The 26,564-nt window shown below is 36.1% G+C and overlaps 2 protein-coding genes across 2 annotated transcripts in view; both read right to left on the minus strand.

Annotated features, from left to right (window-relative positions):
• Nucleotides 1-26,564, minus strand: part of MYO9A (myosin IXA) — a 241,817-nt gene that overhangs the window by 70,422 nt on the left and 144,831 nt on the right. The window contains exons 19-20 of the mRNA XM_045531001.1: nt 3,521-3,643; nt 94-174 (exon numbers count right to left, since the gene is read on the minus strand). Coding sequence (XP_045386957.1) covers nt 94-174; nt 3,521-3,643 — 204 coding nt within the window. The remainder of the gene's footprint in view (nt 1-93; nt 175-3,520; nt 3,644-26,564) is intronic.
• LOC123623656 (tRNA methyltransferase 10 homolog A-like) lies at nt 10,584-11,762 on the minus strand. The gene has a single exon (XM_045530998.1). The coding sequence runs from the start codon at nt 11,745-11,747 to the stop codon at nt 10,728-10,730; it is 1,020 nt and encodes a 339-aa protein (XP_045386954.1). The 5' UTR covers nt 11,748-11,762; the 3' UTR covers nt 10,584-10,727.

Here is a 26,564-nt window from a genome sequence, read left to right on the forward strand (position 1 = left end):
AGCCCTTCCCCTCCACTTATTCTCCATAATAGAATTTAAAGATTGGTTTGAAGTAAGCTGAGCTATATGCTCCCATTTACAGGACATTTTTACCTTTTCAGCATTAGAACGAATGCATTTTACAAAATATGGTTCTGCTTGACCAAGTGTCTCCATCAGCTTGTTTAATGATGCCTGCAATACAAAGCAATATAATTATCATATTCTCCATTCCTAAATGGCAACAAATAATTTATAAATGTAAATGATAATGTTGGCAAAATATACAAAAGTAGTGGCATACACAGAAAGAGGTTTGTTTCTGAAAAACATGTTGTATATATTCCCTTACTGGTTAAATTAAGGATAATTAAAGCTAAGGATGGTAGTATAATCTTAAAGCTGATAGCCTGGCAAGAGTAAATACTACAGATAAATTTCAGAATAATTAAGTATAGAATAATTTTCACTTTTCTTCGTATTTCATGAAACATTTTTATTCAAACTCAAGTATCCTAGAACAACTTTAAAAATCATCCAGTAGGGGCCAGGTATGGTGGCTCATGCCTATAATTTCAGCTCTTTGGGAGGCCAAGGAGGGAGGACAGCTTGAGGCTAGGAGGTCAGGACCAGTTGGGCAATACAGCAAAACTCTGCTTCCACAAAAAATTAAAAAATTAGCCAGGCACTGTGACACATGCCTGTAGTCCCAGCTATTTGGGAGGCTGAGATGGGAGGAGCACTTGAGCCCAGGAGTTCGAGACTGCAGTGAGCCAAGCTCACACCACTGCACTCCAGGCCTGTGTGACAGTGCAAGACTCTGTTTAAAAAATAAAAAAAATACATAAATAAATCATCCAGTAGGGTATCCATTAAGGTAGCATTTCCTTGCTTTATAATGTCTATAAAAAGTATATAATGATGTCCCCTTTTTCATTTCTGATAATTGTAATTTGTACCTTCACTCTTTTTTCTTGATTAGTCTGGCTGGAGGTTTATCAATTTTTTAATCTGCTCAAAAAGTCAGCTTTTTTGTTTCATTAATTTTTCTCTATTTTTCTGTTTTCAGTTTCATTCAATTCTGCTGTTACCTGTATTATTTCCTTCTTTCTGCTTGCTTTCAGTATAAAATATTCGTTTAAAATATTTGTATTAAGGTAGAAGCTTAGATTATTGACTTGAGACCTATCTCCTTTTCTAATAGATACATTTAATGATATAAATTAACCCTGGAGCATTGCTTTAGCTGCACTGCACAAATTTTGATATTTTGTTGCATGTATAATATTCTAAAATTTTCCTTCCTCTTTGATTCATGTATTATTTAGAAGTCTCTTTATTTTCCAAATACTTGGGGACTGTTATCTTTCTTTGATTTATTTTTAGTTTAATTCCATTATGGCCAAATAAAACATTTCATATGATTTTAACTCTTAAATTTGTTAAGGTTTGTTTTATGGCCCAGTTTATGATCTATCTTGGTAAGAGTTCCATGGGCACTTAAAATGAACGTATATTCCACAATTGTTGGCTGGAATGTTCTATAAATTTCAATTAGGTCAAGTAGGTTAATAGTTCTGTACAAGTCTTCCATATCCTTCCTCATTGTCTACCTATCCTATCAATCGCTGAGAGGTGTCATAAAGTCTCCAAGCATAATTATAGATTTATCCATTTTTTCTTTTCATCAGTTTTTGGCAGGTATATGGGAAATCTGTTATTGATGAATACACACTTAAGACTTATGTATTTTTAGTCAGTTGTACCTTTTATCATTACAAAATCTCTCTCTTTATCCCTGGCCATTTTCTCTGTTCTGAAGTATACTTTGACACTACAATGGTCACTCTAGCTTTCTTTGGTTAGTGTTTACATGGTTTATTTTTTTTAATTCTTTAATCTTTTAATATCATTGTATTTAAAGAGGGTTTCTTGTAAACAGCATACAGTTAAGGTCTTATTACTTTTATCCAATAGAACAACATCCATTTTTTAGTTGGAGTGTTTAAAGTATTTACATTGATAATTATTAATATGGTTGAATTTAGATCTACCATTTTATTATTTGTTTTGTTTGTCCTCTTTCTTTTGCTCCTCTCTTCCTCCCTCCCCGCCAACCATCTTTTTTTTAGAGCATTTTTAGACTCACAGAAAAATGAGCAGAACATAAAGAGAGTTCCCATATACCTGTTCCCTCCCCCATTTCCCCTATAATTAACATCTTGCATTAGTGTGGTCCGTTTGTTACAAGTGATGAACCAATACTGATACATTATTAACAATAGTCCATAATATAATTAGAGCTCACTCTTTATGTTGTACATTCTGTGAGTTTAGACAAATGTATAGACATGTATTCACCACTGCAGTATTATACAGATTAATTTCACTATCCTGAAAATCCTCTGTGCTCTGCCCATTCATCTCTATCTTTCCCCCTCCCCTAACCCCTGGCAACCACTGATCTGTTTACTTTTTACTATCTCCATAGTTTTGCCTTTACCAGAATGTCATATAGTTGGAATCATATAGTATGTAGCCTTTTTAGATTAGCTTCCTTCACTTAGTAATATGCCTTTAAGTTTCCTCTATATCTTTCCATGGTTTGATAGCTCATTTCTTTTTAGTGCTAAATAATACTCCATTGTCTGGAGGTACCACAGTTAATTTATCCATTCACCTACTGGAAGACATCTTGGTTGCTTCCAAGTTTTAGCAATTATGAATAAAGCTGCTATAAACATCTACATTCTGTAGATGTAAGTTTTCAATTCATTGGGGTAAATACCAAGAAGTGCAACAGCTGGACCATATGGTAAAAGTATATTTAGTTTTATAAGAAACTGTCAAACTGTCTTTCAAAGTGGCCGTACCATTTTATAATCCCACAACAGTTCCTGTTATTCCATATTCTCACCAACATTTGGTGCTGTCAATCCTTTGGATTTTTGCCATTCCAATAGGTGTCCCATAGTATCTCACTGTTGTTTTAATTTGCAATTCCCTAATAACATAAGATGTGTAGCATATTTTCATATGCAAATAAGCTATCTACATACTTCTTTGGTGAGGTGCCCCTCCCCATTCTTCAACATATTTTAGTATTCCATATTAACTTATATACTGGCTTTTTGGCTATCTTTGTATTGTGTTTTAGTGGATGCTCTAGGGACCCTAATAAAGGCATAAGGTTTAACCAGAAAAAAATATATATTATTATGCTAACAGTGACCGTATCTCGGTAGCAGAGTTAAAAGGCAGATGTTATTTATAATATCAATTTTCTGCTCCCTTTCTCCTCACACCGAAAATAATGAATTACTCTTTAGGATAGCCACTGTTCAGAAATATATGGATGAAAAACAGAGGCACCTGACCTTTTTTTCATCTCTAGTACTCCTTTCCAAAATGACCAGGAAAATATGGCTTTTCAGTCACATGAGTGATATCCCATTCAAGTATTCTGCAGATCACTTTGACCTTTCAAGAACAATCCAAAAGAAACAGATTCTTATTTGGTATAAATAAAATAGCAAATAACCTGAAACTGGGCACTGATGCTGGGAGGTTTCTTCTTCTTGTGTAAATGAAGAAGAGATTTGGTAATCCGATCTTGTAGGGTCAATCTTGTCAGATGTTTTAAAGAATTTACTTCTAGCAAGTGCTGAAAAGAAAGGAAAAAATAAATTGTTCATAAAAATTAATCTAAAAGCAGGAAAAAATTCTCATCAGTTTTCATTTCCTTTCTATATGACCATTTCCTATCTTACATGACTGCAATGAGTATAGAAGATTGATATTCAATATCCATACTATCCTTCTGTCTTCCTCTAGAAGCTGAAAAGCTAAAAAGAAAACTACATGTCCCAAACTCTCTTGCTTCTAGAGTTCTGATTGTCATTTAAGTTCTTTAATCAAATGCCCACATGTGAAACTGGGAAGGTATAACTGCGGCAGAGGCTCTGGCTAGCAAAAATGCACTTAGTAAAGGTATTTTAGTTTTCTATGGTCCCAGCATCTAGGCACTAGTCTTGTGAGTGTCCAAAGACAGAGTGCCAAACATTTACGTTGTCACCATAGCCATACTAAATGCAGCTTAGCCATGTGGTGCAAATAGTTACAACAGCTTCTTCAGGATGGTCGAATTACACCACAGGCGGTATGTGCCTGGAAGCAGCAGCTGCACTGACAGACAGCTCCCTGATTTCCTGGCTTTCTGATTACAGCTGGGGTCAGTTCTACAATGTTGTTTTAATACTCAAAACTCTAAGGTTCCTAATGATTTTATAAGCACCTAACTCTCTGAATTAAGTCCCTTTCTTACTTAAAAGTATCTGAATCCTGACTCATGGAGACAATAAATTAAATAAAATACCAAGGCTAATAGTAAGTATGCCAGGGACATATACAAAGAAACACCAAAGCACAGTCCCTATTAACCCTCATCCTGATGTGCTACCCTATAATCTAATTAGGAAGGTAAGAGTTAGACATGAAACAACTAAAGTATACAAAATAAAGATAGTAAAAAGGTATTTGGGAACTTTTTTAGCCAATTATAGTTTTTTAAACCACACTGTATTTATGATAGTGAGTTTATAAATGGAAAGAATATATCTACACAGATGTCAAAGTAGGACAAGTCTTACTATATGAGAAGCACAAGACTGTATTAAAAACATGATAAATCTAAAAGTCTAAAAATATTAACTTTGACAACATAAACATTAAAAACTAAAAACTTTCAAGGGGCAAAGAGGGTAAACACACTTTTAAACAACTCAAATTAAGAAAAAATTATTTGCAAAAAATGCAAAAGGCTTATTATCTGTATATAAAAAGAACATTTAAAAATTCTTTAAAAGAGAGCTGGGTACAGTGGCTCATGCCTATAATCCCAGCACTTTTGGAGGCCAAGGCTGGAGGATTACTTAGGGCCAGGAGTTTGAGACAAGCCAGGGCAATATAGTAAGACCCCATACCTAAAAAAATTAAAAAGAGAAAAGAAAAAAAAAAGCTTTTCATGCTGGTCAAGATTTAATTAGAAAAATTTATAGGTTATCTTTAAGTAAAAACAAATTAGCATGGGAGCCTAAAATGCTCCCTTTCCCCACTCATTTAAGATACTACTGAGAAAAAGACCTTGGAAACAAAGTTTGAGTTTTACAACCCATATCTAAACCCATGGTAAAATTAATTGCTAAATGTTTGTCACTGTGTGAAAAAGTACAATATGGACTATGGAATATAAAATAACTATAAAAAAGTCTTTGCCATCAAGGAGTTTATTATAAAAGCTAAAAAACAAACAAACATGCACATTTATTCCTGCTTCAGAGTCTTTCCTATTTTTTCATTTGCCTAGAATACTCTCTAGCCAGATCTTCACAAGGCTTGATTTTATTTGGCATTCAATTTGAAGCTTAAATATAACTTTCTTAGAAAGCTCTTTACTGAAAAAATAGCCCACTTCTATGTCCATCATACATCACTTCATTTTCCTTGTTGCACACAGTATTATCTAAATTATCTTTTCATTTACTTGGTAATTTGTATACTATCTATAATTCTCTACAAGACCAAGGACTCTGACTGTACTTTTCATCCCTCATCCCTAGAACCCAATTTCTAAAATAGTGTCTGGTCCACAGTAGGTAATTCAATAAATATCATTTTGAATGAATTAATAAATGGTGAGCAACCTAATGAATTTTGAGCAATGCTTTCCTTAGCAACGAGAGATTAGACTTCTGCCCATAAAACTCACCATAACCTGGTCAATCAAATAATATTCACAGAGACATTACTTAAGATTAAGCTCTGCTGGGGATAAATTGCATTCAACTACAGGCTACTAGAACATTAAAAAATAAATGATAACTACTGAGGAGGCTGGGGTGGGAGGATCACTTGAGCCCAAGAGTATGAGGCTACAGTGAGCTATGATTGCACCACTGCACTCTTTAAAAAACAAACAAACAAACAAACAAACAAACAAAAAACAGGCCAGCCACAGTGGCTCACACCTGTAATCCTAGCACTTTGAAAGGCCCAGGGGTTAGACACTAGCCAGAGTAGAAAAACAAGACGCTGTCTCTACAAAAAGTAAAAAACATTAGCCAGGTATAGTAGCACACAATTGTAGTCCCAGCTACCCTGGAGGCTGAGGCAAGAGGATCACTTGAGCCCAGGAGTTTGAGGTTACAGTGAGCTATGATGATGCCACTATACTTCATCTAGCCTGGGCAACAGAGCAAGACTCTGTCTCCAAAAAAAAAAAAAAAAAAAGACCAAAAACAAACAAACAAAAGAACTCAACAAAAACAACCAGAAAAGATAATCTGAGGGTTACTGAAGTGTATTAAAAAGATAAAGTAGGAGCACAGATCTAGAGGAAAAGGGATATAGAGTTAATCCATTTCTTAGGGCTTCTATTCACTGCACTTTATTCCCTTCTTAAATTCCACCATCATTGTTTAATTTATTAAGCTTCATCCATTCATTCTTTTTTCAACAATTATTTACTGCTTGCTGTATAAGGTGCTATAGACACAAAGATTAATAAGATTTCTTACTACAGTCTGAATAACTGTGTCCTCCAAAATTCATAGGTTGAAACCTAATTCCCAATATGATACTATTGAGATGTGGGGGGTCTTTGGGAGACGGTTAGGTCATGAATGGGATCCATGCCCTTATTAAAGGGAGGCCCAAGGGAGCTTGTTTGCCCCTTCTACCATGTCAGGACACACAGACGGTGTCATCTATGACGAACGGGCCATCACTAGATCTCAGATATACTGGAAACTTTATTTTGGACTTCTGAGCTTCCAGCACTGTGAGCAATAAATTTCTGTTGTTTATAAATTAATTAGTCTAAAATATTTTGTTAAAGCAAGGTGAACAAACTAAGGCATTTCTCATGTTGCTAAGGAGGATTAAAATGGGTAATAAAATTAATTCCAAGACTTGAGCCTAAGTGATTATAAAAATTTACCAGGGGAGCCACACACTAAAATCACTTTGGGCAAGAATTTTGAGAGACAAACAAGTTATCAAAGTAGAAATGTACAAGGCAATGCAAATGTCTCTAAAAGAATGTAATTCAAAAAATAGGTCATGTTAGAAAAGTAGATTTAATAGAAGTCACAGTTTCAAGTTATATGGAGGGGATAAATTCTAAGAGAGAAAAGGGAAAGTACAGTCTCCTCATCTCAAGTGGATGCCTGTGTGCAACAAACTGGGTAACCTGTTAGGGAACAGCTACGTTTCACCTCAAAGAGTGTGTACAAACTAAATGCTGACTGTGCTCATGCCAAGCGTTTTGATGGAAAGGCTCCTGGTAATGACAAGGATCCTGGAGAATTCTGGCTTATCCTGCAAAATCCAGCCTAGATGTCATTCTTTTTGCTGACTCCCTCTCCAGCACTTCATCCCTACCTAAGTCATCCCTATTTCTTAAACAGAACTTAGTCCAGGACTAAATTAGTGAGTTGAGGATGCTTGTTCTTCCACGACACACTCAAAAAATCCCTCAGAACAGGAAATATATTTTACCTAGCATAGACTGTGTAAACAGAAAATATTTTAAATAAAAAGTTAAAATGAAATAAAGGCAGTAAAAATAAGCTTAAAAAATATAGATTCAATGACGTAAAAAATTCAAAGACTTAGTATGAGTTTAAATTGCTTTCCCTCAAAGATCTTTGTTCCAATAGCCTGAGTGACACAAATTGCGTATATCCAATCTATACAAATTTTGACATTTATATGCAGCTATGAAGCCATTACCACAACCAAGATAATAAACATATCCGTTACCTCTAATGTTTTCCTTATTCCTTGTGCCCCTATACAATTTCTTCCTCTTCCCTAAACATGCTGCTTCCTAGCAATCTCTAATCAATATTCATTAGGTCACTATATGTTGTTTGTTGTTTTTAATCTTTTATAAAATGGCAATAACTGTATATATTTATGGGATACAATGGGATGTTATGATTTATGCATTGAGTAATGATTGAATCAGAATAAATAATATACCCATCATCTCACATACTTACCATTTCTTTGTAGTGAGATCATTTAAAATCTACTCTTTTAGCAATTTTATAATATGTAACACATCATTAACAATACTCACCATGTGGTGCAAAAGATCACTAAATCTTATTCCTCCTGTCTAACTGAAACTTTTACCCTTGACCAATATTATGTCTTTCCTCATCCACCCCCACACCCCCAGCCTTTGGAACCATGACTCCATTATCTACTGTTATGGGTTTGACTTTTTTTTTTTATGACTGAGAAAATTTTTATTTAAAAACAAAATATGACATTTTGTTTCATTTTAAGGAACATTCATTAAACAGGCAGTTGTTAGGTCCAGGGAAGCAAATCTGGATAAATATCAAGCACTATAAAACTTACAATCATTTAATGTACTTATGTTAGATAATTAATTTAGTGACTTCCTCCTTTCCAATTTGGATGCCCTTGATTTCTTTTCCTAGCTTAATTGCTCTAGCTAGGACTTCTATTAATACTATGTTGAATAAAGTGGTGAGAGTGGACATCCTTGTCTTATTCCAGATAATAGAGGAAACGCTTTCCATTTTTCCCATTCAGTATAATATTAAATATTAGCTGTGGATCTATCATATATGGGCTTTATTATGCCGAGGTAACATTCATTCTGCATCTAATTTTTTGAGAATTTTTATCATGAAGGGACACTGAATTCTATCAAATGACTTATCTGTATCTATAGAAATGATCATATGATTTTTTCCTTAAATCTATAAATGTGATGTATCACATTTATTGATTTGCATATGTTAAACATCCTTACATCCTTGGGATATATCTCACTTAGTCATAATAATAATCTTTATGAAAATGTGCTATTGGCATGTTGTCACTTGTAAATGGGAGCTAAACAATGGGTATGTAAGTCATAATACAGTGTCATTGGAAACTCAGACATTGGAAACTCAGAAGGGAAGAGTGTGTAGAAGAGTAAGGGATAAAAAGTTACCTATTGGGTACAGTGTACACTACTCTAGTGACAGGTAGGCTAAGAGCCCTGACTTCAGCATTACACAATTTATCCATGTAACAAAAAACATTTGTACCCCCTAATCTACTCACATAAAAAATTTTTTAAATGTGCAATTGAATTTGGTTCCTAGTATTTTGTTGAGGATTTTTGGATCTATGTTGATCAGGGATATCAGCCTGTAGTTTTTTTTGTTGTTGTTGTGTCTGTCAGTTTTCCTATTAAGGCCTTGTAAAATGACTTTAGAATTCCCTCCTCTTCAATTAATTAAAATATTAATAGTTTGAAAAGGATTGATATTCATTCTTCTTTAAATGTAGAATTGAGCAGTGAAGTCATCATGTCCTGAACTTTTCTGTGATGGGAGACTTTTTACTGCTGATTCAAGTCATTCTTGGACTCTTCTTTGGTAGGTTGTATACATACAGGAATTTATCCATTTTTCCAAATTGTTGGCTCACTAAGTGGCTCTTACGATCCCTTATATTTCCGTGGTATCCATTAAAATTTGCCTCTCATTTCTGATTTTATAATATTTATTTTAATCCTCTTTTTAAAAAAATTTAGTCTACCCTGTCACCCAGCTAGCTCAGTTGGTAAAGCATGAGACTCTTAAAATTCAGTTTACCTAGAAGTTCGTCAACTTTATCTTTTAAAAAAATCAACTCTTCATTTCATTAAACTTTTTTATTTTTAAGTCTCTATTTCATTTATTTCTGCTATGATCTTTATCATTTCTTTTCTTCTATTAATTTTTAGTTTAGGTTTTTCTTGTTTTCCTAGTTCCATGAAGAGTAATGTTAGCTGCTTTATTTGAGATCTCTAATTTTTTGATGTATACTTTTTTTTTTCATTTTAAAAGTGAACATATGTTTTATTTTAAAAAAATATATGGAAGGAAAGGACAGCTGCTAAGAGCTAAATTCATTTTAAATTTAGGTAAAGACAAAATTTATCTTTCAAAGCAACCTTATAAAATAATTTGGCCTGCAAAAATTCAATTTTGAAACTGAAATAATTTATCACTGTTATAAGAATTAAGAAAATGTATTAAAGACATTCTCATTTCTTCAGTGATTACTTCAGAATCAGGAAAAGGCATCACAAAGAAGAAACAGATATGGGCTCTGCAGTTCAGAAGACATGAACTGTTTAGTCTATCAAACTCATACTTCTTCCTAAAATTACTGTATTTCGTTGAAGTAATTAAATTGAAAATTGAAAATTAAAAAAAGGTACAGATGGAGGGTAACTTCCCATATACAACATTCTGGTAGACTCACAGGTATTTATAAATATCTGCCCCCACAAATACATAAGCAGATCAGAAAGACACAGAAAAGAACATAAAATAATAAAACTGGAAGGTCAGAAGGCACAATCTGAAGACTATAATCCAGTAAATGAAAGAGAAGGAAGGTATACTAATAAAGTAAAATTCTCTAGAAACTATCAGTTAAGGCCTAAAAACTTTTTTAAAAAACTCACGTGTACAATTAAATCCTATGCAAACACAAAAAGTACTTCCTCACAAAGTTTATAGGGCTTTTTATTATCATTGAGCTCTAAAAAAAAGTTTTAAAAATTCATAACAGAAAGGAGAGGAAATAAAATCCTCCAATTCCAATATTCTATGAAGCACCTCATTTTCTCCTCATTTTTCCTTAAACTAAAAGAAAACCAGGTACCATTAGTGTGGTGGAGAGTTCCCTGCAGATTCAGTGCTGTGTTCTTTATCCTGCTTTGCTTCCTTATGTGGTGAATCTAGTTCATTTCTGCTATGCTCTTCCTCACTAGAATCACTGTCCAATCCATCTTCAACCCTGACAGATGCCTTGTCCTGGGAAGAACTTTCACAGGCTTGGTCTGTGGGAACAGCTCCTTTCTGCTGGGGCAAGATAGTAAAAAATGCTTCTTGCCAGTCTCTTGTCTCCAAGTATTCCAGAATAATCTCAAACACATGATTAACTGCCAAAACTTTCCGACTATTCATCTTCACAAAATTTCCAAGAGGGAGCTGTGCATGATCAATTCCATAATCTGATGCTTGTTTATATGTGAGTCCCTTGTGATGGTTATGATCCACTAACCCTCCAATCACATAGGCCTTTGATTCATCTAACTCCTTCAGTACATTCGGTGAGTCTGATGTAAGATAAACCAGGTCTTCTTTTTTCATGAGTTCACTGTAGTGCTCTGGTTTGATGTGGATATCCTTCCAGTTGACCCATCCTTTGTCATTTTCATCCATGTTCTTTTTCAGCTGGCCTCCATGGCTTGTCAAGTAAAACTGCACGGGATGCAGTGTTCGTCGGTTTTCTGCATAACATCGTTGTATCTGCTTATGAAGTTTCTTAATGTCCTTTAATACCATCAAGTCATCAAAGCTACAGTCAGTGATAAGACAGAGGGTGCTGTGAGCAACGTGTCTTCGAATACGTTTTCTGTCATTTCCATCTGAGTTTGATTCCAGTTGACATTGTCGCTCTAATTTTTTTCTCTTGCGCTTTTCCTTTCGCTTTTGTTTGCGCAGTTCCCGTTGTTCTTCCCACTGTTTCTGTTTTATAAGTTTTTTCATTTGTCGTTTAGATATTGGTTCAAACCCTTCACCTAATCTTGGCTTCTGGTTCTGCTCTTGATGTTCACTTAAGTCTTCCTTTTTTTCAACATTAGAAGTCTCAGTTATTGCTGGCAACATTTCAGATGACATTATTTGGTGCCTCTGAAAAACTGAAAAGCAACGGGCTGAGCAATTGATGGGGAGTGTGAGAGCTTGCACTGAAAGCCTTTCTGGAGTGGTCCTGATGCCCCTTGCGAGTCCTTCTTCGGAAACTTCAACTCTCAGAGGCAGGGGCGGTCGTTGCTGGGGGAGGTTGCGGCCGTTGCGTCTTACGTCATCGAACTGCCTTTTTTTTTTTTTTTTTTTGAGACAGAGTCTTGCTCTGTCACCCCGGGTAGAGTATAGTGGCGCCATCGTAGTTCACGGCAACTTCAAACTCCTGGGCTCAAGTGATCCTCCTGTCTCAGCCTCCCAAGTAGCTGGTACTATAGGCATGCGTCAATACACCCAGCTAATTCTTCTGCATTTTTGTAGAGATGGGGTCTCAGTCTTGCTCAAGCTGGTCTTGAACTCCTGAGTTCAAGCAATCCTCCTGCCTCCGCCTCCCAGAGTGCCAGGATTACAGGCATGAGCCACCGCGCCCGGCATATGCACCCATTTATTACTATAAGCAACCCTCTTAGAATTGCTTTTGCTGTATCCCACAGGTTTTCATATGTTGTGTTTGAAGTTTCATTTGTTTAAATTACTTAATTTCCCTTTTAATATCTTCTCTGAGCCATTCGTAGATCAAGAATATGTTGTTTAATTTCCATGTATTTGTATAGTCTCCAAAGCACCTGCTGTTATTGACTTGTTTTATTTCACTGTAGTTACAAAAGATACTTGACATTTCAATCTTTTTTATTAATAATTTGTCAAGACTTGTTTTGTGGCCTAACACATGATCTTTCATGGAGAAAGTTCTATGTTGCTGATGAAAAAAATGTGTATTCTGCAACTGTTGAGTGTAATGTTCCATAAATGTCTGTTAGGTTCATTTGATAGAGAATGCAGTTTAATTCTGATCTCCTTCCTCCCTCCCTCCCTCCCTCCCTACCTTCCTTCCCTCCCTCCCTACCTTCCTTCCCTCCCCTCCCACAGGGTCTCACTCTGTAGCCTAGGCTGAAGTGCAGTGGCGAGATCAGAACTCACCATAACCTCGAACTCTTAGGCTGAAGTGATCCCTCTGCCTTAGCCTCCCAAGTAGCTGGGACTACAAGTGTGTGCCACCACAGCTTGCTAGTTTTTCTTACGTTTTTGTGGAGATAGGGCTCTCACTATGCTGCCCATTCTGGTCTCCAACTCCTGGCCTCAAAAGATCCTCCTCTTTCGTTTCCCCAAGTGATTACAAGCATGAGCCACTGTACCCAGGCAGATGTTTCTTTGTTGATTTTTTTGTCTGGATGTTCTATCCACTGCTGAAAGTGGGATGCTGATATCCCCTACAATTTTTGTATTGCTATCTATAATTCTCTTTAGATCTAATAATATTTGATTTACATATTGGGGTGCTCCAGTGTCAGGTGCATATATATTTCCAATTGTTATATCTTCTTATTGAATTGGTCCCTTTAGCATTATATTATGGCCTTCCTGTCTTTTTTTAGTTGTTGACTTGAAGTCTATTTTATCCACCATAACTATAATATAAATACTCTTGCTCTCTTTGGTTTCCATGTGCATAGAATATCCATTCCTCCGCTTTCAGTCTTCAGTAAAGACAGAGGTAAAGTGAGTTTCTTAAAGGCAGTATACAGTTGGGTCTTGTTGATTTATTCATCTAATCAAGTCTGTATCTTTTCATTGGGGCATTTAATCCATTTACATTCAACGTCACTATTAATAGGTGAGGATTCACTCCTGACATTTTGTTAATTGTTTTCTGCTTTCATTGTATCTTTTTGTAGCTTTCTTCTTATTCTTATCTTAGTGGTTTGGTGGTTTTCTAAATTGATAAGCTTTGATTCCTTTCTCTTTCTCATTTATGTATCTGCTCTCATTTTGTTCTTTCTGGTTACTGTGGGGCTTACATTAAAAATTTTATATTTAGGCCAGGCACAGTGGCTCACACCTGTAATCTCGGCACTTTGGGAGTCTGAGGCAGGAGGATCATTTTGAATCTAGGAGTTTGAGACTAGCCTGAGCAACATACCTCAGAGGCATGGTGGTCCACGCCTGTAGTCCCAGATATTTGGGAGGCTTAGGTGAGAGGATCATTTGAGCCCAGGAATTTGAGGCTGCGATCACACCACTGCACTCCAACCTGGGAGACAGGGTCTCTACAAAAAAAATAAATAAATAAAAATAAATCTTCTATTTATTATGGACTATTTTAAGCTAGTAACAACTTAACTTTGGTCATATACAGATATCCTGGACTCCCAGTCACCCTCATTTATAATCTTGTTGCCTTAATTTACAACTTTTTATGTCATATGTTCCTTAACATCTTATTGAAGCTAAAGTTAGCATTAACCATTTTGAGTATTAACAGTCATATGTAATACTGGAGATGTGAAAGATTATATATGCCACCATTACATAAATGATGTATTCTGAGTTTGAAAGTGAAATTACCTCTATCAGTTCTGAATTTGATTTTGAATTTACTTCTACCAGTGAGCTTTTATGATGGTAGTTACCGCACTTTTTTTTTTTTTTTTTCCAGATAGGATCTTGCTTTGTCGCCTAGAGTGCAGTGGCCTCATCATAGCACTCTGCAGCCTCAAAACTCCTGGACTCAAGTGATCCTCCTGCCTTAGCCTCCCTAGTAGCTGAGATTACAGGCGCATGCCACAACACCTGGCTAATTTTTCTATTTTTTGTGGAGATGGGGGACTCACTTTTGCTCAGACTGGTCTCGAACTCCTGACCTCAAGCCATCGTCCTACCTCAGCCTCCCAGAGTACTAAGATTACAAGCATAAGCTACTGTGCCTGGCCAGCGATTGCACTTTTGCTTTCAGTGCACACTCCCCTCAGGCATTCCTTGTCAAGCTGATCTATTGATAATGAATTCCCTCAACTTTTGCATGTCTGAAAAAGACTTTGTTTCTTTTTCATTTCTGACGGATAGCTTTGATAGGTATAGTATTCTTGGCTGTCACTTTTTGGTTGTTTTTTTTTTTCCTTTCAGCACCTTGAATATATCACCTCATTCTCTCCTGGCCTCCAAGGTTTCTGCTGAGAAATCTACTGATTATCTAATAAAGATTCCCTTATATGTAACTTGAAACTTCTCTTTACTTTTAAAACTCTCCATCCTTGACTTCTAATAATTTGACTATAAGGTGCCTCAGATAGGATCTTTTTCGGTTGAATTTATTTGGAGACCTTTGAGATTACATGATCTGGATATCCATATCTCTTCCAAGACTTGAAAAATATGCAGCTGCTATTTCATTAAATAGCTCTTTTATGCCCAATCCAGTCTTTTCTCTGTGACTCCTATGTGAACAGTTGTCTGCTTAATGGTGTTCCATAAGTCCTATGAAGTCATTCTTCATTCTTTTTGCTAAATTTCTCATTCAGATGATAAATTGTTTTATTGATTTTGTTAAATTATCTATTTGTATTCTCTTGTATCTGAGTTTCCTTAAAACCATTATTTTAAATTCTTTTTCAGGCATTCATAAACTCCCCTTTCTTCAGGGTCTGTTATTGGAAAATTAGTTATATGTCTTAGAAGATGTCATGTTTCTTTGCCTTTTTCTATTTCTTCTGTCCTTACATTGATATCTACGCATCTAGTGGGACAGTTGCCTCTTCCAATTATGGAGAAGCTTTTACAGGAAGCCTTTCTGCTGTAGATGGGCCCTTGGGTATTAACTGGGTAGGGTGCTTTGGCCTTGGTTATGGATGGTTACTCTAGTGTAGTCTCTGGGTAATTTCTTTAGCTGTAATTAACAACAGCAGTGTCTGGAAATGCCTCAGTGGCCTAGGCTGCATGTGTTTATGGAGTCAGTGTCACAGCTTTGCTGTACTTTTCCAGTACTATCTTGGTGCCACCAAGCAGGCCGATCCTCTGGTCTTGGGGAGTGCACGTGAAGCGTGGCAGTTCCAAGTCAGGTGTGGTGCAATGCTCCTGTAGTTCAAGGTATTTGGAAGGATGTGGTAGGGGGATTGCTTGAGACCAGGAGTTCAAGTCCAGTCAGGGAAACATAGAAAGACCCTATCTCTTATGTGGGAAAACCCACAGTGATTCTGCTTCCACGGCTCACACAGGCAATTATGGGCAAGGGTGAAGCTGTCATGCAGGCCAATCCTTATACCAAAGGTATGTGTGCAAAGCACAGCTGTTCAAGATGCGAAGGCAGTATCACTGTGGGTGAAGACACTAGATGGGTCAGTCCTCAGGCCCTGAGGGGTGGGTGTACAAAGCATGGTAGTTCCATAGGTTGTAAGGACAGATCACTGGAAGCACGCCATTCCTCAGGCTCTTGAAGTCACACACAAAATGCAGTGGGTTTGGCTGGTTGCAGGGGCAGCATCACCAGGAGTAGGGATGCCAGACAGGCCAGTCTCCAGACCCTGAGGTTAGGGGACAACTCCATTGGTTGCAAGGACTGCACTGCCAGGAGCGAGGTCATCGGGAGGACCCATCTTTAGGCCCAGGGGTGAGGGAGCAAATCTACTGATCTTGGGAACCGCATTGTCAGGGGCAGGGCTGCTGAGTGGGCCAACCCTAGCAAACAAAAGTATACATTGGGGAAAAGAATCTCTATTCAATAAGTGGTGCTGGGAAAACTGGATATCCACATGCAGAAGATTGAAACTGGATCCCTACCTCTCACCTCTCACAAAAATCAACTCATGATGGATAACAGACTTAAACCTAAGGCACGAAACCTTAAGAATTCTGGAAGAAAATGTTGGGAAGACTTTTAGACAGCAGCCTAGGTAAAGAATTTATCAAGAATACCCCTAAAGCAATCACAGCAGCATCAAAAATAAACAAATGGGACCCGATCAAATTAAAAAGCTTCTGCACAGCCAAGGAAACTATCATTAGAGCGAATAGACAATCTACAGAATGGGAGAAAATATTTGCTTTCTACATATCCGATAAAGGACTGATAACAATCTATATAGAACTTAAGAAAATCAACAAGAAAAAAATCAAACAACCCTATCAATAAATGGGCAAAGGACATGAACAGAAACGTTTCAAAAGAAGACAGACTAATGGCCAGCAAACATATAAAAAAGTGTTCAACATCTCTAATCATTAGGGAAATGCAAATCAAAACTACAATGACATATCACCTAACTCCAGTGAGAATGGCCTCTATCAAAAAGTCCAAAAATAACAAATGCTGGCATGGATGTGGAGAGATTGGAACACTCTTACACTGCTGGTAGGACTGCAAATTAGTGCAACCCCTGTGGAAATTAATTTGGAGATACCTCAAAGAGCTAAAAATAGAAATACCATTTGATCCAGCAATTCCACTACCAGGTATCTATCCAAAGGAAAAAAAGACATTCTATAATAAAAACATCTGCACTCGAATGTTTATAGCAATTCACAATTGCAAAGATGTGGAAACAACCCAAATGCCCATCAATACATGAGTGGATTAATAAAATATGGCATATGTATACCATGGAATACTATTCAACTACAAAAAACAATGGTGATCCAGCACCTCTTATATTAGCCTGGATAGAGATTGAGCCCATCCTTCGAAGTGAGGTATCACAAGGATGGAAAAACATACACCACATGTACCCGCCATCAAATTGGGACTAACTGATCAACACTAAGGTACTCACATGGTAGTAATACTCACTGGGTGCCGGTCAGGTAGCAGGGGAGGGGGGTGGGGGGGGTGTAAACTCACAGCTGATGGAAACAGGACACACTGTATGGGGGAAGGACACACTTGCAGCCCTGGTGTGGGGGAGGCACACGCATTTCATGTAACCAAAATGTTTGTACCCCCATAATATCCTGAATTTGAAAGAAAAGAAAGCAAAACAAAGCAAAGCAAAGCAAGTATTCAAGTCCTTTGCCCACTTTCAATTAGATTATTTGCTTTTTTTGGTTTGAAGTTTTCTGAGCTCCTTATATATTCTGGACATTAACCTCTTGTCAGATGCATAGTTTGCAAGTATTTTCTTCCATTTTCTGGGTTGTATCTTCACTCTTGAGTATTTCCTTTGCTGTACAGAAGCTTTTGAATTTGATGCAATCCTGTTTGTCTATCATGGCTTTTGTTGCCCGTGCTTTTGGGGTCATATTCAAGAAATCATTGCACAGAGCAATGTTATAGAGTTTTCCCCCTATGTTTTCTGCTACAGTGGTCCCTGGGTATCCACGGGGGACTAGTTCCAGGACTTCTCCCAGACATCAAAATCCACACATACTCAAGTCCCACAGTCAGCCCTACAGAACCCATGGATACAAGTTAGCCCTCAGTACACACAGGTTTGGCATCCTACAAATACTATATTTTCAATCCATGATTTGTTGTGGATGTAGAACCTTCTGATATGGAAGGCTGACTGATTTATTTAAAAAAATACATATATAAGTGGACTCGCACAGTTCAAACTTGTGCTGTTCAATTCAGATTTTACGTTTAAGTCTTTCATCCACTTTGAGCAGAATTTCTTATATGAGGTTAGATAAGATTCCAATTTCATTCTTCTACATGTGGATATCCAGTTTTCCCAATACCGTTTATTGAAAAGACTGTCCTTTAACCATTGTGTATACTTGGCACCTTTGTTCAAAGTCATCTGACCACAGATGTGTGGGTTTATTTCTGGGCTCTTAATCCTGTTCCTATGGTCAATGTGTCTGTTTTATTATGCCAATTCCATGCTGTTTTGATTATTATAGCTTTCCAAATATATTCTGATCAGGGATTGTGATGCCTCCAGCTTTTTTTGTTTTTGCTCAAGGTTGATTTGGCTATTAAAGGGTCTCTTGTATATCCATATTGATTTTAGTACTGTTCTATTTCTGTAAAAAAATGACAATGGAATTTTATAGAGATTGCACTGAATCTGTGGATTTCTTTGGATACTGTGAATATTTTAACAATATTAACACATTAACTGCCATGTGAGTTGTATTTAACTCATGCTAATTTTGAGTCCAGGGCCCTGTACAGCATCTGTAACTCACACATCTCCTCACCTTGGGAGCTGTGTGAACTATTTTTTAATTTGCATATAACTCATGCGCAAAAACAATAAAAAATAACAAATTTTTTGTTAAATTAGAAAGTATTTTGTTTTCAAGGTTTTTATTCTATTTGCATAATAAAACACCACGACTGCACGGAAAAAAATTTTTTTTCTAGTGTGGCAGTCATTGTGTTAATTTTTCCAATCCCTGACTAAGGGATATCATTTCATTCACTTGTGTGGTTTTCAATGTCTTTTATCAATGTCTTATAATTATTTATATACAGGTCTTTCACCTCTTTGGTTAAATTTACTACTAAATATTTTATATTTTTTGATGTTATTGTAAATGGAATGATTTTCTTCATTTCATTATCAGTTTGTTGTTAGTTTATAGAAATGCTACTGATTTTTTTTTTTTTTTTGAGACAGAGTCTCACTTTGTTGCCCGGGCTAGAGTGAGTGCCGTGGCGTCAGCCTAGCTCACAGCAACCTCAAACTCCTGGGCTTAAGCGATCCTACTGCCTCAGCCTCCCGAGTAGCTGGGACTACAGGCATGAGCCACCATGCCCGGCTAATTTTTTTTTGTATATATATTTTTAGTTGGCCAGATAATTTCTTTCTATTTTTAGTAGAGACGGGGTCTCACTCTTGCTCAGGCTGGTCTCGAACTCCTGACCTCGAGCGATCCACCCGCCTCGGCCTCCCAGAGCTAGGATTACAGGCGTGAGCCACCGCGCCCGGCCTCGCTACTGATTTTTGTATGCTGAAATATTACTGAATTTGTATATCATTTCTAATAGCTTTTTAGTGGGGTTTTTAGGGTTCTGTATATAACATCGTGTTGTTAGTGAACATACAATGTTACTTCTTCCTTTCTAATTTAGGTGTCTTTTATTTCTTTTTATTACCTAATTTGTCTGGCTAGGACTTCCAGTGCTATGTTGAACAGAAGGGTTGGAGTTGGCTTCCTTGCCTTGTTCCTGACCTTAGAGGAAAAGCTTTCAAATTTTCACCACTGAGTCTGATGTTAGCTGTGGGATTGTTATACATGGCCTTTATTATATTGAGAAGCATACCTTCTATATCTAAGTTGATGAGTTTTTATCACAAAAGGATGAATTTTGTCAAGTTCCTTTTCTGTATGTATTAACCATATGGTTTTTGTCTCCATTCTTTTACTATGATAAATCACATTTATTGATTTGCATATGTTGAACCATCTTGCATCCCAAGGATAAATTTCAATCGATCACAGTACAGGATCTTTTTAATGTCCTGTTGGCTATGGTTTAATATAATAGTATTTTGAATAAAATAGTATATTTTAATATAATAGTATTTTGATATCTGCAACTATGTTTTTTAGAGATACTGACCTGTAATTTTTTTTTTTTTTTTTTTTTGGTGGTGTCTTTGGTATCAGGGTAATGCTGGCCTCATAAAATGAGATTAAAAGTATTCTCTCCTGTTCAGTTTTTAAGAAGAGCTTGAGGACTGGTTTTAGTTCTTCTTTGAATATTTGGTAGAATTAAGTTGTTAAGCCATCCGGTCCTGAGTTTTTCTTTGATAAAAGACAATAATTTTTATTATTAACTCAATCTCCTTGCTCATTACTGATTGGTTCAGATTTTCAGTTTCTTCATAATACAGTCTTCATAGATTATGTTTCTAGGAACTTAAAACATTACTACCAGGTTATCCAATTTGTTGGTGTATAATTTTTCACACAGTAGTCTCTAATGATTTTTACTTCTGTGGTATCAATTGTGATGTCTACGCTTTCATTTCTGATTTTATTTACTTGAGTCTTGTCTCCTTTTATTTCTTAGTCTAGCTAAGGGTTTGTCAATTTTGTTTATACTATCAAAAAACAAACTCTTAGTTTCACTGATCTTTTTGATTGTTTTTCTGGTCTCTACTTCTTTCTGAACAAATCTTTGTTATTTCCTCCCTTCTATCAACTTTGGGCTTATTTTGTTCTTGCTCTAGGTTGTAAGGTGTAACATTAGGTTGGTTATTTGAGATCTTTCTTTTTTATGCAGGCATTTATTGCTATTATATAAAATTCCCTCTTAGAATTGCTTTTGCTGCATCCCATAAGTTTTGGTATGTTTTATTTCCATTTTCATTTGTCTCAAGATAGTTTTAATCTCCCTTTTAACTTCTTCTCTGATGTAATAGTTGTTCAAGAACATATTGTTTAATTTCCACATATTGGGAAATTCCATTATTCATCCTGCTATTCGTTTCTAGTTTCATACCATTGTGGTGAAAAAAGATAGTTGATATGATTTCAACGTTAAGACTTGTTTTGTCACCTAATGTGATTTATCCTGAAGAATGTCCCATGTGCACTAGAGATGAATGTGTATTTTGTTGCTGAGTGGAATGTTCTGCATGTCTTTGTTTCGTCCATTTGGTCTACTGTGTTGTTCAAGTCCAATATTTCTTTATTAATTTTCTGTCTGGGTGGTGTGCCCATTGTTGAAAGTGGGGTTTTAAAATTCCCTACCATTATGGTATTGTAGTTTATCCCTCCCTTCAGATCTCTTAATATCTGCTTTATATATTTAGGTACACCAGTGTTGGGTGCATATACATTTACAATTGTTTTATCCTCTTGATTAATTGACCCAAACAAGGTTGCCCACTATCTCCACTTCTATTCAACATAGTGCTGGAAGTCCTTGCAACAGCGATTAGGCAAGAGAGCAGAATTAAGGGCATCCAAATGGGGGCAGAAGAGATCAAACTCTCACTCTTTGCTGATGATATGATATTATATCTAGAAAACCCCAAGGATTCAACCAAGAGACTCCTGGAATTGATAAATGAATTCAGTAAAGTCTCAGGATACAAAATCAATACACACAAATCAGAGGCATTCATATACGCCAATAACAGTTAAACAGAACCAAATCAAAGACTCAATACCCTTCACAATAGCAACAAAGAAAATAAAGTACCTAGGAATATATTTAACTAAGGAGGTAAAAGACCTCTACAGGGAGAAACATGAAACACTGAAGAAGGAAATAGCAGAGGACGTAAACAGTTGGAAAACCATACCATGCTCGTGGGTCGGCAGAATCAACATTGTTAAAATGTCTATACTATCCAAAGTGATCTACAGATTCAATGCAATCCCTATTAAATTACCAACATCATTTTTGACAGATATAGAAAAATTAATTTTATGCTTCATATGGAACCAGAGAAGACCCCATTTAGGAAAAGCAATTTTAGGCAATAAGAACAAAATGGGAGGTATTAATTTACCAGACTTCAAACTATACTACAAGGCTATAGTTATTAAATCAGCTTGGTATTGGCACAAGAACAGGGACATAGACCAGTGGAACAGAACTGAGAACGCAGATATAAAACCATCTTCACATAGCCATCAAATTGACCCCTTTATCATAATATATTTACCTTCTTTATCTCAGTCTATAGATTTTTACTAAAAAGTGTATTCCATCTATAAGTATAGCTACCCCTGCTCTTTTTTGCTTTTCATTTACAGGGAATATCCTTTTCCACACCTTCACGTTCAGTCTCTATGCATTCTTAAAGCTAAAGTGAGTCTCTTATAGGCAGCATATATTTGAAACTTGTTTTTAAATACATTCATTGGGAGGCTGACACAGGAGGACTGCCTGAGCCCAGAAGTTCAAAGCTGCAGTGAGCTATGATTTCATCACTGCACTCCAGCCTGGGCTGCAGGTCAAGATCCTGTTTCAATAAATAAATAAGTAAGTAAGTAAGTAAGTAAGTAAGTAAGTAAACAAATATTCTTTAAAAAAACTCCAATGCATTCAACTATTCTATGCCTTGATTAGAGAATTTAATCCATTTACATCAAACTAATTGTTCATAGGTAAGTACTTACTGGTGCCATTTTGTTCATTGTTTTCTCATTGTTTTATAGATTCTTTCTTTCCATATTGCTGTCTTCATTTGTGGTTTGATGATTTTCTGTAGTGATATGACTTCAATCTTTTCTTTTTTTCTTTTCAACTAAAGGTTTTTGCTTTGTGGTTACCTTAAGGCTTACATAAAAATCATTTACATTTTATATCTTTTTATAATTTGCATCCCATAACAAGTTGTTGTAGCTGTAGCTGTTTTACCAGTTTTGTCTTTTAAACTTCATACTAGAGATATTATTGATTTATACACTGCCATTACATCATTAGAATGTTTGAATTTGACAGTATATTTACTTTTATTAGCGAGTTTTATACTTTTATATGTTTGTATGTTACTAATTAGCATCCTTTTCCTTCAGTTTGAAGAACTCTCTTTAGCATTTCTTGTAAGGCAGATCTATTGGTGCTAGATTCCCTCAGATTTTGTTTGTCTGAGAAAATTATCTCCCCTTCATTTTTGAAATTCAAGATTGCTGGGCACAGCACTTATGGTTGGCAAGTTTCTTCCTTTCAGGATTTTGAATATCTCATCTCACTACCTTCTGGCCTATGTTTCTGTGGAAAAATCCAGTGATCTTTGTATGGGGTGGGGGGGTCACTTGTACATAACCAGTTGCTTTTCCCTTGCCACTTTTAAAAAAATTATTTAACTTTTCCCTCCCATTGCACTTTTCATCAACTGAAATTAAGTCCCTCTTGTGCCTCCAGTGAAAGCTCCGTAACAGCAGTGCTCTTGTCCCCATGGTTCCCTGGGGTTCTTCCCCCGCACCCAGCACATGGCAGGGCACAGAGTGGCAGCTCCAGAAACATTTGTGGGAAAACTGAAGGCACTGTAAGTGCAGAATTTGTGGGTCTCACTTTTCTATATTGGGTATCTTTTTTGGACATTTTGGGCAATTTAAGTCTTTCTTTTATTTTTATTAGCATTCCCTTATTTCTTTTCCTCATTCATTTGGTAGTGCTCTATTTAAATATCTATCTATCTATTTATTTATTTATACATTCGTTTATTTTATTTACTTATTTTTTAGGATGTCATGGGAGAGTCTGGATTTCCAGAAACATTCCTTAGCAGTAGAGAAAACCTCCTCTGGGCAAAACTGCTTCGCTCTGTTGAGTTCTCTTCCATTTACTATGACAAGCATCCCCCTATCTTTAACTTTTGACAATTTGATTATAATGTGCCTAGGTGAAGGTCTCTTCAGATTTATACTATTTGGTGTTCTTTGGGCTTCCTAGATCTGGATTTCTATTTTCTTCCCCAGGCTTGGAAAGTTTTCTGCCATTGTTTCTTTGAAAGTATTTTCTCTACCTTTTCTCTCTCTTCTCCTTCTGGTATGACAATAATGCATACATTGTCCCACTTGATGGTATCCCATAAGCCCCTGAAGCCATCTTCACTCTTTTTCTTTCTTTCTTTGTTTTTGCTCCTCTGACTGGATGATTTCCAGTGACCTATCTTCAAGTCCTTCCTGGATCTTTATTTTGCTTGATCTAGTCTGCTGTTTAAACACTCTACTAGAGTTTTCAGTTCAGTTATTGTATTATTCAGCTCTATGATTTTAGTTTTTTTATACTATCTCTGTTGAAATATTCAGTTTGTTCATGCATTGTTCTCTTGACCTCAGTGAACATCTTTCTAGCCATTCTTTTTTAATACCTTGTAGGGCAAATCACTTATCTCCATTTCAGTAGTGCCAGTTTCTGGACATTTATCTTATTTCTCTATTTGAAACATATTTCCCTGTTTCTTCATTTGCCTTGACTCTCTGTTGCTTTCTGTACATTAGATGACACAACAGCCTCTCAAATTCCTCAAACTGGCTTCATGTAGAAGAATGACCACAACAATCAGTCTGGCCAGAGACTCAAATCTTTGTGTCTATCCAAACTTCTGTTTTTGTTTTTTATTTCTCCCAGGAGATTAGGATGTGCTAAGTTCTGTTAGTACCTCAAGACATTTAAGAGAGAATCTAGGCCTTCTAGATACAGCTGAAAAGGCTGAAGTGTTAGATGTGTGTTCCAATTTCTTCTACCTTCGGGGTAAAGCTAAGAGCAGTTTATCTTCCACTATTCTCTGTATTAAGCCAGGGAGAGAATCTATGGCAAATGCCTACTTTCCTCTCATCCTGGAAGGAAAGCCACTGAAAGTGGGCCCACTAAATGTCCAATTCTTTGTTTTGTGTGGTCTAGGAAAACTCAGAAATTCACAGCCTCATCAACTCCCACAGCTAAGTGGTTAAGGAGGCCATACCTTGGGTGGGAGCTTTAAAAGCTGTGGTGCTCAATGTATGGACAAACTCCATCCAAGGTGAATCTACAGACCTAGCTTTACCACTGGAGCAAGCCAGGGTAAAAGGCTTGGTTAGTGCCGAAACTCCCATTTAGGTTCCCAGATGCCCTGTTGACTCCCAGATGGAAGCTACATAGGAGCCCAGTCCTCAAAGAGCTGTTGGAAGAGTATGGAGATAAACCCTTTTAAGAAAGAAACTGGGAGGTGTGTATGTTTTAGCCACTCCTCTGCACTGATCCTGGGAGGTATAATCCCTGGAAATGTTTGTTTATTTAAAAGCACTTCTTTGTTCTGTTACTGTGGCTGATATTTTCTATGATTTTATATAAAGCATCTACTGTTTTGTGTAATTACTTTGAGATTCATTCATGTTGTTGCATTATCAATAGTTTATTACTTTTTATTAGTGAGTTAAGTTTTCCATTGTATGGATGTACCATAGTTTGTTTATCCATTTTCCTGTTGGTGAAAGTTTGAGTTGCTTCTAATTTTTGGCTATTATAAATAAAGCTGCTATGAACATTAAGAAAGCAAACAAAACAAAACAAAACAAACTAATCCAGAGCTATATTAACAGAAGGCTGAGGGCTATTGGTCACATCTGTTAAATGTTTGTTTAATCATTCTGAATTATACTTATACCTACATATATAAAAATAAAGCATTCTGAATTATACATATATCAATAACATGAAGTACTAGAGATGCCATTAATACAACAACTGAATTTGAATACAGTAGGTATAAAAGTTGTACAGCCGCACACAATAATAGATCATATAGCAAGGTAAAAAAAATAAAAGATTATAAATGTCACAAAAAGGAAAAAAAGTGTCAGGTTACCAAATAAACCATATACCATGCATGTATGTATACAAATAAGCCACAAATATACTCTAAATATTCTGGTAGCAAATATGAAGGAAAATATTAATTATTTATTGATGGCTAATCATTGACCTAACACACATCTTTAATCCTAATACATATTATCTCCCATACTGTAGATGAGGAGAAGTTAAGACAAGTTATAGAACTTACTCCAAAAATCATAGAGCAAGTAACTGATCCATAATTTGAATGCGGGTCAGTTTAAATCCAATGCCTATCCTCTCATAGGAAAGGCTCTCTCATATTGCCTTTCTAATAACAAATATATCTATATTAGATTCATATTGCCTCTCTAATATTAAACACATATATTAGAATCTGCAAGGCATGCTAAAATAAAAATAAGTAAATTTAATTTTAAAAAGACATACAAAGAGACGGGATTCCTATGATTAATTGGAATTATTTATTTCAGATGTATGCAACATATTTGTGTTAGCTACGATATGAAGCTTAATGAGAAGTTATCCATTTGAGGAGAACAAAAAGAATAGTGCAAATAGCTAGACCCATAGGGGACACCCAAATACTAAGAGACTAAAGAGACAGTAAAGGAAAACAAATGCACATATAAAGTTGTTTGATATTAAATGTGTTCCCATTCTCTCTTTTTCTTTACATGTTTTTATAATAAAAACATAATTACAACCCACTTGAATTAATGTTCTTT

Source organism: Lemur catta, chromosome 1, assembly GCF_020740605.2.
Source record: "Lemur catta isolate mLemCat1 chromosome 1, mLemCat1.pri, whole genome shotgun sequence".
Taxonomy (NCBI): Eukaryota; Metazoa; Chordata; class Mammalia; order Primates; family Lemuridae; genus Lemur; species Lemur catta.